This window comes from Mastigoproctus giganteus, chromosome 3 (assembly GCF_048544385.1).
Source record: "Mastigoproctus giganteus isolate SK-2022 chromosome 3, ASM4854438v1, whole genome shotgun sequence".
In the NCBI taxonomy this organism is placed as follows: domain Eukaryota; kingdom Metazoa; phylum Arthropoda; class Arachnida; order Uropygi; family Thelyphonidae; genus Mastigoproctus; species Mastigoproctus giganteus.
In genome coordinates, this window is record NC_143577.1 from 89,719,872 (window position 1) to 89,734,069 (window position 14,198).

The following is a 14,198-nucleotide window of genomic DNA, read 5'->3' on the forward strand; positions in this document are numbered from 1 at the left end:
CGCACTGAAGGTCCTGTTGCTTATATGATGATTCCTCTATACGCGTCGCAAATCTGTTCTTCAGCTCCCGAAAGCACTATCAAGGCTTTTCTAGGAATGGAATACTGGCTCTTGAGATGGCTGAACAGAATTTCAGCTAACCCTTTTACCATCTCAAGAGGTATACCATACTTCAATTTAGAAGTCACTCCTTGGAGACAAACGATCACTACAAAGAATATAATGACACTTGTTCAGATCTTAACGGGATGGCTGGATTCACCGAAAGCCCGAGACTGGATAGTAACACCCGGAGAAAAACAAAGAGGAGTTGCAGGTAAGTAACAGCAACTCAAGCGCACATTTATGCAGTTGGATAGTCTGGGAAGATTCTTTCCAGCAAACACTCTAAAGCTGTTTAATACCCAGCAATAATTCAGACACAGCATGGGTTTGTTAAGGGAAAGTCTTGTCTGACAAATTTCATAGGATATTATGATGTGATTACAAAGGAACTGGATGCAAAAAATAATTTTGATATCATATATTTGGATTTCAGGAAATCTTTTGACACTGTTGCGCATGGAAGACTATTGTACAAATTGGAGCAGAATGGTATTAAGGGTAAGTTGCTACAATCGATAAAAGGATGGCTGAGTGGGAGAAGACAGAGGGTGATAATTAATGGGTGCTGCTCTTCGTGGACTAATGTTATTAGTGGAGTCCCACAGGGTTCGGTGTTGGGTCCTCTGTTGTTTTGTATATTTATCAATGATATTGATATTGATCAGGCTTAGTGTCGAAGTTTGCAGATAATACAAAGGTTGGCAGGGTTGTTAATAACAGTAATGGCAGTGTGCTACTGCAACAGGATCTAGATAATTTGGGCAGATGGGCTAAGAAGTGGCAACTGAAGTTTAACCTTGACAAATGCAAAGTACTGCATATGGGTAGAAGTAACCCCAGAGAAACGTAACAAATGTGTGGTACTACACTTAAGGTGGTAGAAAATGAAAAAGACCTGGGAGTAATTGTGCAGGCAGATATGAAGTTTTCTGAGCAATGCAGACGGGCTGCCAGGGCAGGTCATGGGGTTTTGTCAATGATATACAACAATTTTGCTAGCAGGGAAAAGGAGGTGATTGTCCCTCTGTATAAGGCAATGGTCAGGCCACGCCTTGAGTACTGCGTACAGGTCTGGAGGCCTCATTTTAGGAAGGATGTAGATTTGCTTGAGCGTGTACAGAGAAGGGCAACAAGATTGGTGAGGGGAATGAAGGGATCCTCTTACCAAGAGAGGGTTAAGTTCTGAAAATTGCAGTGGCTGGAGACTAGGCACCTGCGCGGTGATCTGATTGAGGTGTATAAGGCCTTGAATGGGTTGAGCCCGCTGAATTCTGATGGGATCCTTCCACTTGTTCAGATTACGAATCTGAGGGGGCATAAATTCAAATTAAGAAAGGACAGATGTAGAATAGATGTGCGGAAATTTGCCTTCAGCCAGCGGGTGGTTAATTGCTGAAACAAACTTCCATCTGTCGTTGTGGAAGTTGATAGGTTGAATAAATTTAAGGAGGAACTGGACAGGCATTTGGAGGGAATGGTGTGATTTTTTTTTTTTTTTTTTTTTGGCTGATGCTGCATAAGCATCAGCCAAAAAAAGAAGTTCTCAAAACAGAAAAGAAGTTCTCAAAAACTGCTACCTGCAGATACAGATGTACGAAAAAATAAACAGCACTAAGAACCTCCATACAGTAGCTGACAGGAATCCCGACCTCATCTGGAAACACTCTCCTGGATATGTCTCACCTACTCCACTCTACTCCCACAGAAGAAACAGACTGCTGAAAACAGTAAAAATGAACATTTTACGCTTTTTTATTTTGTATTATATTGCATTCTGTATACTGTTCTGCTGCGAATATCCGTGCTAATGTAAATATGGTGATGTTATGCTTTAAACGCAGCAGTATAAAAATTTTTCTCGTTTATTTATTAAGTCTTAAGCAGATTACAAGTTATTAATGTATCGTATAATTCTGTTAATAAGTGCTACATGTATTGTATGATTTAGTAACGAGTGTTATATACAATGTAAAATTGTATATAATATTATTCTCCGTTGCATAACAGAATATATCTACACTCCCTAGTCAATGGCTGTAACCGGGTGTCTCCTAGGAGAAATAAAGATAATATCCGGCGATCTTCCATGATTAATGACTCCACTTTTCTGATCGCGCTATTATCGATGGCTGAATGGGGACGACCTGGAATGGGCTCAGGTTCTACCGATGTCCGACCACACCCAAACTGACTATGCCAGTGCTTCACAATACCATAGGATGGGGGTTCATCCTTATATACAGCAGTCATCTCCTCGTGGAGATTTTCGAGGAGATTTCCCCTTCATGAACAGATACCGGATTACAGCTCTGGCTTCAACTTTGTCCATGGTGCTACTTCGTCGCACTTTCAGCTCTGTAAGAGAAAAATAAATTAAGACACAGGGCTGAAATTTTACACCTTTAGTACAGAGATATGTATGATGCTACATACAAAATATCATGACTCTGCGATGTGTAGAAGTAGGTGAGAGTGATTCTTTATTGAACCACCCTCATATGTTTTTTGTTTACTATATTTCATTAAGGTCAGAGAAAAAAAAGCATTCCTTTCAGAACCTCATTTTGGCTTGAATAAAGTTCTCAACTATCACATATTTGAAAATAATTCATATGCTGTATGAGTAAAGTTGGTAGAATGAACTCTGGTATTCTTGGTAAAAGAACAGACAAATGTGAAAGTGGAATGATAATATTCTGATTGCTTTGTCTATAAAACAATCTTCCCCTATACATGCCCAAAGGTCCGAAGCCTACAACTACTTAACTTTCTTTTTTTTTTTCTTTTTTTTTTATGAAAACCCCAAACACGAAAGGTATCAAAACCTATAGTACTTAGTACCGTGCATGGGTTGAAGGAGAAGTATGGAGGGGGAGGGGGATGCCGGAAACTCTAGAGACTAAACATGGGTTTCACCACTTCAAGCCTCCAATAAGCAAAGTAGTGGTATTTCACCGGTTGATGAAAGTCAACTACCACCTGAAAATGGTCGTTAATGTGATTTATTTTGGTCAGATACAGAACAACGTACAGTATTCCACAATCGTGTTACGGTCGTGAATTACTCAAAAAGAACTTAGTGGCTGAGCCACTAAGTTCTTTTTGAGTATTTTAAAATGTAAGCTTATACTCCTTCATTCTGGAAGCGAGATGACCGACTTATGGTGAGACTGTCAAAACAACAATGTCAACATAAGTAATATACGCCCAGGAAGTTTTCTATAAATTCAATAAACAATCTTGCAAAAGATATCCTGGGAAAAGGGCGGAGTGGAACATTAACCTGCAAAACCACAATCACTGGGAAAGTGAACACGAAGGTCACAGTGCGTTGGATCAAATGCTTCAGGTAATATCACATCGTCGTAAAAGGAACATGGTCTCTTATATTACACGACCTTCAGATACGGCTTTAGTAATCCGCAAGTTACTAAATGGTCTTTTCAGTGTGTGAAATGGCTGTGGTTTGTACGACATTGTGTTTTCAGGTGGGCCGAAAAAAGACATGGGTATGGTAGGCCAGTTGAATAGGAACAGCCTGTCCTTGACTATATATAGGGTTTTTCTCTGTACTGGGGAGGGGGATCCAAAGAAACAGAGAGAGAGAGAGAGAGAGAAGCTTGTCGTTCTCAGTTAGCAGACCCCACCTCTTGGTGACACTTGTTTTCCCTCCCGCGTTCACGGAGGCATAGCACGCATGAATAGACAACTACCGCCCCCTTTATGTAGCGGCTGAAAGTGGCCTGCAGTAAGAAGCTACAAAAGACATGCGTGTTATGCTGGAAAAATATGCTGTCACTGTTTCTTTTCGTGTGTATTCGCTTCTGGAATGGGAAGAGAAAGAGGGGTGTGTGAGGGTGGGGGTTATCTCCATGTGAGGATAATATATTTGTGTCCTTTTTTTTTTTTTTCTTCTTCTCTTTTCTTTTCTTCCTCTTCGTTGGAAGACACAATTACTCCGTTTTTCAAAGAAATTTAAAACACTTTGCCCTTCCTCTCCAGGTTCATTTGGAAAAATTAAATATGTACTGGATTACAAGAATAAAAGTAATAATCACAAATTAAGATAAAAATAAAATTCCTCTCTCTTTCTCTCGGTTTAAACTTTAGTACGGGCATTAGATCAGAGGAGTTTTCAATGCATACAATAGTTAATCATATTTAGCAGTCATGTGGGCATGAAACACGTCTCTCTCTCTCTCTCTCTCTCTCTCTCCCTCCCGTCGGGCAAGTTCAAGTACCGTGGCCTCTAGATAATGGAGGAGTGGGAAGAAAATCAAATGTACGAGATGTAATTAAAAAATAGGTTAGCAAATTGGATGAAACTTTAACTGACTACCTCGTTAAACCATTTAACGAGTATTCCATGCTGTCATCCCTGGAGACTAGATACAGCGACGCTAGCGATCCTTCTGCGGGAATTATTTTTTCAGTGTCCCTGTTTTGTTTTTTGTTTTTTTTAATCTCCTTCGACAGTTTCAACGATTTTTTTCTGATTTCTGATATCTCTTCCCTTTTGAGTGCAGAATTTGAATTTCGGGAACAGTTAAGACTCTTCTTAGACCGAAATGGTCCCGCATTCACACCATCAGGAGTAAGAGCACTACTATGATACAATAAGAATTCTCCAATCAGTGCGCCTATTTTTAAGACATTTTGTTAGGGTTTTTTTTTTTTTTTTTTTTTCAGTATTTGCTATAGAATTTTGTTTATAGAAATGCTGATTGGAAGTTGGGGTCGGTGGAACAAAATCTTCATGCACCGTCCCATTGCTGTCAAAAAACATGACGGACCTGTTCTTGGCATTCGAGTGCACGATAGACTGAATATGTTACATTTCTGGCCAAAAGCAATATGGCTGTGCTTCCTCGCTTTCCGTGTTCTCTAATAGCATTCCCTAATTTCTTATTTTTTTAGATATAGCATTCTGTGACTTCTCGAAACTAAGGTAGGGGTGACAGGAGGGAGATTTCATGATGTTTCGAAGATCCATAAAAAATCGCAGGACTTCCTGAAGAGGAATCAAAAAAACAGGGGTCCAAAAAACAGCATGGAACATGAGAACGTGGGATAAATTATAACTTTTTCTTTCTACAACGATGCCCTTTATAATGAAATGACAACGAAATTTACGTCACAGTTTTATTTTCTAAATCTTTTCACAAAATGCATTATTATAATTATGCCATCGTGCGAGTCAACTGTAACTACTATGACAGTCAATAACAACAGATGTAAACTGATAAAAAAATTAATAATCAAGAGAATCTGCTAGTAGAACTTTTTTTTCAAAGGATAAAGAGTATTTAGTACCATTCGACTGCGAATCTTAATGCCATGACTAACACAGATAATACTCTATTCACTATAACTTTAATCCTGACAAACAAATACAAATAATCGAGTAAAGCTCTCATTGATCAGTTGTCCAAGTACCACTGTATTATTTTAGAAACTGACCAGTGAGAACTTTCAGCGATAACTTGCATTTTATTATTATTTATTATTATTAATATCAATTTATTTCCGAAGAAATGTCCCTTTGCAGCTAAAGGACACCGGTTACATAAAGAAATTGAATAAATAATAACAGACAAATGCAGTTTGTGTACAGGGTCCAGATACAATACATGGCCTTAACAACCTCTGGTATAGATACATAAACATAAAGATACAACATAAAAATACATAAAGGTACAACAAAGCGTGGATAGAGTGGCATCTCCAAGAGACGCACCTACAGCTTGACGAGAGCATACACATCCGGAAGAGTGGAAGATCTGTAGATTTCGTCCTTGTGCAGCTTCTCAGTCTATGGATAATCTGTTCAGTATTTCGATGGAGTTAAGTGGAATAATATTGTTCAGGGAGGACATGCTAAACAGTTTAGATCTGTATGGGGGGTGCGTTGGTCGGGCATCTAATTCGGTCTGACGGTTTGACTATGATATCCTAGATATCAGGTGAGTTCAGTTTTCCGGATAGAAGCTGAGACAAGATAACAGGTTTTTACAGATGATGTGGTGCCTCTAAGGAAGCATATGAAGATTGGTGACCCAGGACAGATTTTGAGAATGTAGGTGATAGACCGGCAATATTTTTTAGCTATTTTAAAATCCGATGTTCCAGAGAAAAGAACCTGGTTTGGTAATATGAGGGTGCAGAGGACCATATAGTTGAGGAATATAAAGAGATTGGGATTATGCATCGAAGAATATAGTTGGTGATAAGGTGCGGATTGTGAAAGTTGGATATTTACTGTTTCACAGCCCATAAAGCCCCATACTTTTTCTTTTGAGTGGCATTAAACTGAGGCAAGAACGTAAGGTCTTTGTTCCAGGTGACGCCCAAATCCTTATGTTGGGTGACTTTTTTAACTGGGGACTCCCAATGATGATGTTCACATCGTTGGTATTTCTCTTCTTGGTGGTGGAGAGTTGTGCGGTTTTCTCTTTGTTAATGGAGAGCCCAATCGCATGAAGGTAATTTTCCAGTTCATGTAGCCGTCTGTTGGAGCTCACAGTGGAAGACTGGAGAGACTTGGGGCATTTTTTAACAATAAAATAAAGAACTTTAAATCATCGACGTACGTGACAAATTTAGCATGATTTGCGAAGAAATGTTGTAAAAATGCGGCGAAGAGGGCGGCAGAGAGAACACCCCTTGGAGGAGCCCTCTAGAGCTGAGAATTTGATGGTGATAATGGTTCTGATTTCTGATGCATAGGATCCTGGACTTTAGGAGCTACTTAAGAAGAATTAAAATGTGGCCAGAGATTTTGAAGTAATCGCATAGTATGCACATAGCGCATGGATGGGCAGATTGTAGAAAGCCGCCTTAATGTCTTTGTTGCTTAAGTTACGTTCGATTATGAAAAGTGTGTCCATAAGGTTGGTGATCGCGGATCGTCCCGGTAGCATACTATGGAGGTCGGGAGGGTTATGGTTTGGTAGTTGTTGGCGCATGGGCTTCTGTGGCCATATTGCACCTCCCAAGGTTTTTGCAGTACTTTGATCCAAGCCCGAGGCGAGAATCGAACCCGCGACCTTTGGGTTGCCGGGCAGGTACTTTACCCACTCGGCTAGCCCGGTCGGCTAGGGTTATGGTCAAACATATGAGTGAGAGTAGGGAGTATGGCTTTTTCCATGATTTTGAGGAGGGTGCATCCTACAGCAATTGGTCTATAGTCATTGGGAGATTTTGTGTTAGACTTTTTTGGGACGGGAGAAACATGTGTTCCTGATGGTAGGGTAATCTCCTGTTTCGAGGATAGAGTTGCATGTGTCAAGCAGGAGGTCGATGATATATGCAGTGCATAATTTAATCATAAAAACAGGGAATCCATTCGGGCCAGTGGTGGACTTGTTGGGAAGACTGTTGATGACCTCAATAAGGCGTTCCTTTGTAATGGATATTTTATCCAGTGATGTTTGGTTTGGAGTGGATTAACCCGAATGAAGAGGATAGAGTCAGGCAGGGGCTTAGTTTCAAGCTACTTAGTTCACTCGAGGAAAACGTCAGTCGTCATGAGGGACTGTTGATTCTTGTTGGTATAGATTATTTTCCCAAGTGTCATTCTATCTGCAATCCAGTCGTTCTGTGCTGTTCTCCTTATGCGTAGGAAGAGTGCCCGATGTTTTTATACAGCTGGTAGTGAGCTCGATCCCTTGTCTTTTGCCATTTCCTGCATAGTTTCTGTTTCACGAGGAAGGCGCGTTTCTCATCGCTGGTGAATCAGTTAAATAAATAAATTAATTTTCTTTTTATACTCCGGGACGACAGCATGGTCAGAAGAGTTCACAGCAGAGAGGATACAAGAAACAGCACCGTATTTAGCAGTCTTGGTCCTGGAAGGCAGGCTGGCGGATTTGGAAGCCCCTTCACGGGCGATGTCCTTTAACAAATTAGCTAAATTGGTAAGCGTCTGATCAAGATGGCTAGCAGCAATTTGATTCCAGTCTGTAGCTCCCTCTTAGTCTTTGTTGGATAATTTGAAGTTGCATGTAATTTAATGAGATCTTGAGTTGAGATTCTTTATGGTCTTTAACGCCTCTTGATTAGACCGGGGTTCGAGCCCGTCACCACCAAATACATAGGATGCGGAAAGGTCAGGGAATGACCACCGCATATCCCGGAGCAATATGGCCTTAGTTGCTAATGCTCCTAAAAACCAAATAACAAACAAACTTTATGGTCTTTATGAGATTCTTCATATTGGCGAAGTTTTTTGAGGACAGCAAAGGCTTTCACAATCAAAGGCAGTTGGGAGATGATCTGATGCGAACCTAAAATCAGCGTTGTTGAGAGTGAAATTGTCAAGGTTGTGGAATAAGAGGTCGTGGTTTTGATGTCGTCTTGTAGGTCGCGTATGAGTTAGCGTAAGGCCAAGAGATCAGAAGGAGCGTTCAAGATTATTCATAGCAACTTCATATCTTGGGAAGAGCATGTTGAAATCTCTTAAAATGAAGGTGAACGTGAGGCTTTAAATGGGTTATAATCGAGGTTAGTTCATCCCTTGTATCTTTATGTCAAGATTATTATGATTACTACAGCGAACAGAGTTTATTTAAATGAAAGCAAAACCAAAACTTTATTGAAAGCTAACATTCAAGCTCAAAATGAAAAATCCTTACTACGTGGAAAAATAACAATTAAGATAAACCAGGACTAAAAATCGCTGATACAATTTAAGGAGTAATAATCCTTTTGCATTTAATCGCAAAATCTCAGGCGCAAATGCATTTCGCATGAAGACGCAAAAAAAAAAAAAAAAAAAAAAAAAAAGAAAGGAAAAACAAAACTTGATTATTGGTGGCAGTTCACACAGAAACTGAAAAACCACAATCATGTCCAAGTCTGAATTAGGGGAAATACCTCTGATCTGATGCATATCCATTGATGAAAGAGTACGCGCTTCCGTAGTGAGAATCCATTGCGTGTGTGAGATTACGCAGGACAAGACAGAAGTCTCTTAAATGTGCTTATGATGAAGACTACTATTACAAGTAACTAATTAGTGTATGTGAAATACTGTTTCTTCTGTACAGAAAATCAATAGTTCGCCTACAACTTAGCGCGACACTTTAGAACATAATAGTGTTGCGCTTCTATTGCATGAGAAACAGTAAGAAAAACACAGTAGGAAACTCAAGACCACACGCACTCTGCTCGCAAACTTCATAGTATGATAATGAGATGGGTAGGCCTACTGAATGATTTTGAACCGATTGTGTCAACTTGGTGCATAGTGTGGGATGTTGGAAGCAGTCTGAGAAATGTCAAATTTCTCCTTGGGATCCTAGATTACAGATTGTTTCCCATCCTCTGTAAATTTATCTTGTGCAAGCCAACAGTCTGAAAAAAAAAAAAAAAAAAAGGCTGTGTTAACATGTAATGCTGTATCGAATCATTGTATAGGATTTACAATGCTCCTAAAATATTTTGATACAATATTTCTAAGATACAAAGCAGGAAATTCCGTTTCCTTGTACATTCCTCATCAAAAGTAAAATGTTATTAAAAGTCATATTTCTACTAAATAGTAAACTCCTATTTAAGTAATAATAATTACGTTAAGGGTTCCCATAGCTTATATCTGTATAAGTGTATTACCCCTCTAGAAGTGTGGACTGTCGATTGCATGTTTATGCGAAGTGTAAAACCAGTATTAACTCACGGAGAAATCCTACTTCTTCCGCCTTAGATCAGCCATCTACACCCTCGATTAAGGACATTAGAAATTCCTCCATTCGTTGACGGCAAGCGAATTCAGACCCCTCCAAAATCACTATACTGTCACGGAGAGATTGTCCTGTTACTATAAAAACCAGAAATCTGTTTTTACCAATTCTTACTGGTAAAAACAAGAAGCTGCGTTAACAGCTTCTTGTTTTTAAGAAGGAACTAGAAGCCACTACCCCTACTGGTAAAAACCCGAATCCAAAATGTAACTCCTAGCATTTACCGACAGTTTTAGTAAAAATAGAAACTAGTTCTTACCGCGTACCTTTCAGTAAAACTAGTTCTTGAAATTTCAGTTAGCGGAAATCACAAGAACACCTTAAAATGTAACAGAGGGGAAGGTTAAATTTGGAACAAGACTCTTACCCATGGATCTTTAGGACAGCAAATGATGGCCAGATCTGACTCAGCCTACTGCTTCGCACCGATTGGCTGCTAATCACCATGATTTTGCTTTAAAGTGCATGCCGTTCTGCAAGAGAGTAGACCCGACAGGGATTTAATAGACTTTCATGTTCGGCTAGTAAAAAAGGCCACCAATTTCGGGATGGATTAGGGCAAAAACGGTGTCCATAATGTTCAGTATACGCCGTTTTTAATCCTTCCCGAATTTGGTGGCTTGAACTAACCTGACCTTTTTTTCACAAGGGGGAAATGAAAATCTCTTAAGGAAACTCCTGCTATAAACGAATGTGAAGTTTCCCGGCCTATCTATTGTATTCTCCTATTAGCCATATTATTTCTCCAATTTCTCAACACTCCCCTCATAAAAATTGCCACAGCCAACGTTTTGGGATTAATTTCTATATCATAGCCTCAGTACTTCGCATCCAGTGCATTTCCCTTTCGTGCAGTCCTGAGTGAAAGTAGTGGCATGCATTCCAAAAGTCGAGAATCGTCGTCGTATTGCGAAGTTAAAAATCAAAACAGACGTTTAACGCCATTTATTTGAAAATTTCTGAAATAATTACTGTAAATCTTCGAGAACTTTTCACTGATCCTGCTTAGCAAGTATGCACTCCAAGTTTTATCAAACAATGTGATTTAAAATTCATTCAGAACAGCAGAAACACTTTACTTCAAATAGCCACTTCCACAAAGCGGATGCTAAAGAATTGGTACTCTACACGCCTCATTGCTGTGTCTATTTGAAACTATGTAACCATGAAATTGTTGCTGTCAAACTTACCAACGAAAGTGGCACTATCAATAGCGAGCACGCCTATGGAACCCGTGACTTTGTCAACTTGTCGAAACGACAATGCTTGGTAGGATTGCTTGACCTTGAAATGACACCGGAAGTTAAAAGTGGGCGATGGCTTAATCGAGTACGTATCCTTACCTCGCTTTCTAGAGATTTTGACTGGGCATTTTAAAGATCAAGAAACGATGCTTGAGGAGGGAGGGCGCCACCGGTGGTTTTCTACAACTGCACCATTTCTTGTTTCTTGAAAAATCAAGAATGCTACTTATCCAAGGCATACTATTATTGATATCTAATAATAAACAGTAGTAAATTAAGTTAATCGAAAACTTGAGCATTGCCAAAATGGGGAAAGCAAGGTCTAGGTCTAACGAGTGGTTCAGACTCCTAAAAGATCACATCGTTGTGACCAATTACTAATTCCTATTACTAACTGGTCATTAAGAATTTGGTGTACACGTTCAATGGCTATGTCACAAAATATAAAATATAGTGCAAATATAAACTGTAGAACTGTTTACAATAAATTAAACGGAATCTGTAACAAATCAGACACAAAATTATAGAGCGGTAGCTTCGGCTAGATTCGCGATAAAAATCACAGATGCTAGTTTATAACAAGGAGTGCAGGATTATGGGATTCTTCCTGAAGGGTATACAGCGAAAGCAAATTAATTACACTGCATTTAAATTGTAATATCACTTTCCCATTTTATAACCACTATAAATACTGTCATTTATGCAAATGATGTAAAGCTCGTTACGAGTACAACAGATAAAGCTGGAAAAAAAAAACTAGAAAACAAAAAAATCCATAAATTGAGAAATATTAAATTTGAAGCATAACCACGTAATTTAATATATATTAAAATTTTCCTTTAGTAGCATAGGTTGCATCTTGATTCCTTTCCATATGTCTGACATTCGCTTAGGGGTTTGTGTTGGAGTGAGGGGAGGATAATCATATTTAAAAATGTCACAGTTATTCAAGTGTGGAAACTAGAGCAAAAGGTGCCACGTGCGCAGGGAAATAATACTAGGTTTATTGCCATTTGTCATTCCCATAACAAAAGTCTGCGTGTCGAAAATACACTGTAGAAGGAATTGACCTTCTTACCGTTTGCCTGGATTACTTCATAAAAAAAGGACTATTTCCAATGTCACAGAAGTAGTCCGTACTGCCGCTTGAACTCGACAAATGTTCGCAGTTCTCTTGGTTTAGTGGTGATGTCGGAAAAGGTTGGAAGCCCGAGATAAACATGTTTGTCTTTTTGAGAAACCGAATGGCCTCTTGAAGAAGGGGAAAAACTGTAGATGTAGGTCAACAAGTAGAACTGTTTATTCGGAGTTGGTTTCTGGTTAAGGAGTTCCATAGAATTCGATATTCCAGTGAACGTTTCTACTAACGGATATCATTATGAAAAATATTTATAAATCGTTAATGATTTCCCAGTATTCTCAACTGTAGGGAAAATGCCTTAGGCTATTTTAACCACGAAGCATTATTATCTTTATTATTGTAATATTAACGATATGAATTCACAGATGTAAAAAGCGGAAAAGGAGGGTGAATAATACAAAACTTCTATTAATTTGATTAATTACTTGCACAGAAGCTTAAAGATCGGCGCTTTCTGCTGTGGCAATATTTTGGAGATACTGTACTAGTCTTCTGATCATCAACTATGACTCTAAAAATGCCCGATGGTACTTAAGTACTGTTATGAACCAGGTTCTTCCTGCATTGCTTACATTGTAATGGAATATTCTAGTAAGACAATCAATCATTGCATACTGAACAAGGATTGATTGTGCAGAGATGGTTTAAAAATTACTTTACAAATATATAATCTGGCTTGTATAAAGATGCTTCTACATAAAATGATTTCGGTACCATTATCCCACCAACAAACGCTTTAACACTAAACAATAAAAGGCATTCAGATATTGCCATTTCTGTGTCCGGTGAATTATAATAACTCTTCTAAAGGTTAAACAGAGACCAGGCAAACTCAGTGGGCTGGAACTGATACTCAAAAAGAGATTTGGGAACATTGTTCTAAAGCTTAAGTGAGATGCAAATTATTTTTGCATCTCACTTAAGTTTTATAAGTGACTTATAGAAACTGGTATAATAACTCTGAAATATATCAATAAGACTGACTAACTCAGCACCACTTGAAATAATCCCATAAAATTTCCTCCTGTCTTGACAAAATTCGAATCTTCGAAGCCTTTTGAAGGAAAACAATTGTTGCCACTGTGCGTCTGCCGGGGTATCGAGAAAGGATAACGTTCTATGGGTTCTCTTCACACCTTGATCAAGTTATTTGGTCTTCTTGGCCTCAGTTGCCTCGACTATTTCTGAACAAACAATCAAATATATATTTCATTTTTGCTTACAAAATCTAATCACATCAAGCGTTTGAAGCCATCCGTTAAATATTAGTAGCTGTCCCGAAATATAAGCAGTAAACTTATTTTTATTTGTTAAAACTGATCTTTCCATAATCCGAATGCTTTTCAAAATTAGAATCTTACTTTTTTCTTTTTTCTCTTTTAAATCCGTGTACCTTTTATGTTAATAGTAACTTTCTTTAACTTCTTTGGATTTATATACTGTGATGTGAACTTCGCTTGTTTTAATTATGTGTCGACTATACTAGGGGGCAAACATATAATCTTGAAGCAGTTATAGAATGAGTAGGTGAATCACGCCTCATCCCTACTCATGTCCACTTCATTACATTAATAGACTGCGTGTCTCAGTATGTGAGCTGCCATCCACTTGATTAGAATAGAGGCACCGTCTTAATGATACTTCATGGTGTCAGTTTTCTGCCCGGTCGACGCTTGCGTCGTTAAAACGAAAATTCGATATGGTTTCACACCTCAACGACGGCAATCATTGTGTCCCCCATCCATCATGTGCAAACTGCCACTGCACTGTTTGGCATCCTCCTCCTCCTCCTCTGGGGTGTTGTGTTTCTGTGCTGACTTCCTAATGTTGTTATGCGTGACGTTCGCTCTTTACAAAAGATGAACTTCAAATGAAGCGCTGCACGTGACTCGGCACGCGACATGGACCATGCGTGTTCGTGTGCGCATTAAAGATCTGGGAAGGATGCATGACATGCAATAGACAACG

The 14,198-nt window shown here is 38.9% G+C and overlaps 1 protein-coding gene across 1 annotated transcript in view; it reads left to right on the forward strand.

Moving 5' to 3' along the window:
* Positions 1–222: 222 nt before the first annotated feature.
* Positions 223–14,198, forward strand: part of LOC150088147 (wings apart-like protein homolog) — a 184,899-nt gene continuing 170,923 nt past the window's right edge. Inside the window, exon 1 of the mRNA XM_090370044.1 lies at positions 223–316. Coding sequence (XP_090226170.1) covers positions 223–316 — 94 coding nt within the window. The remainder of the gene's footprint in view (positions 317–14,198) is intronic.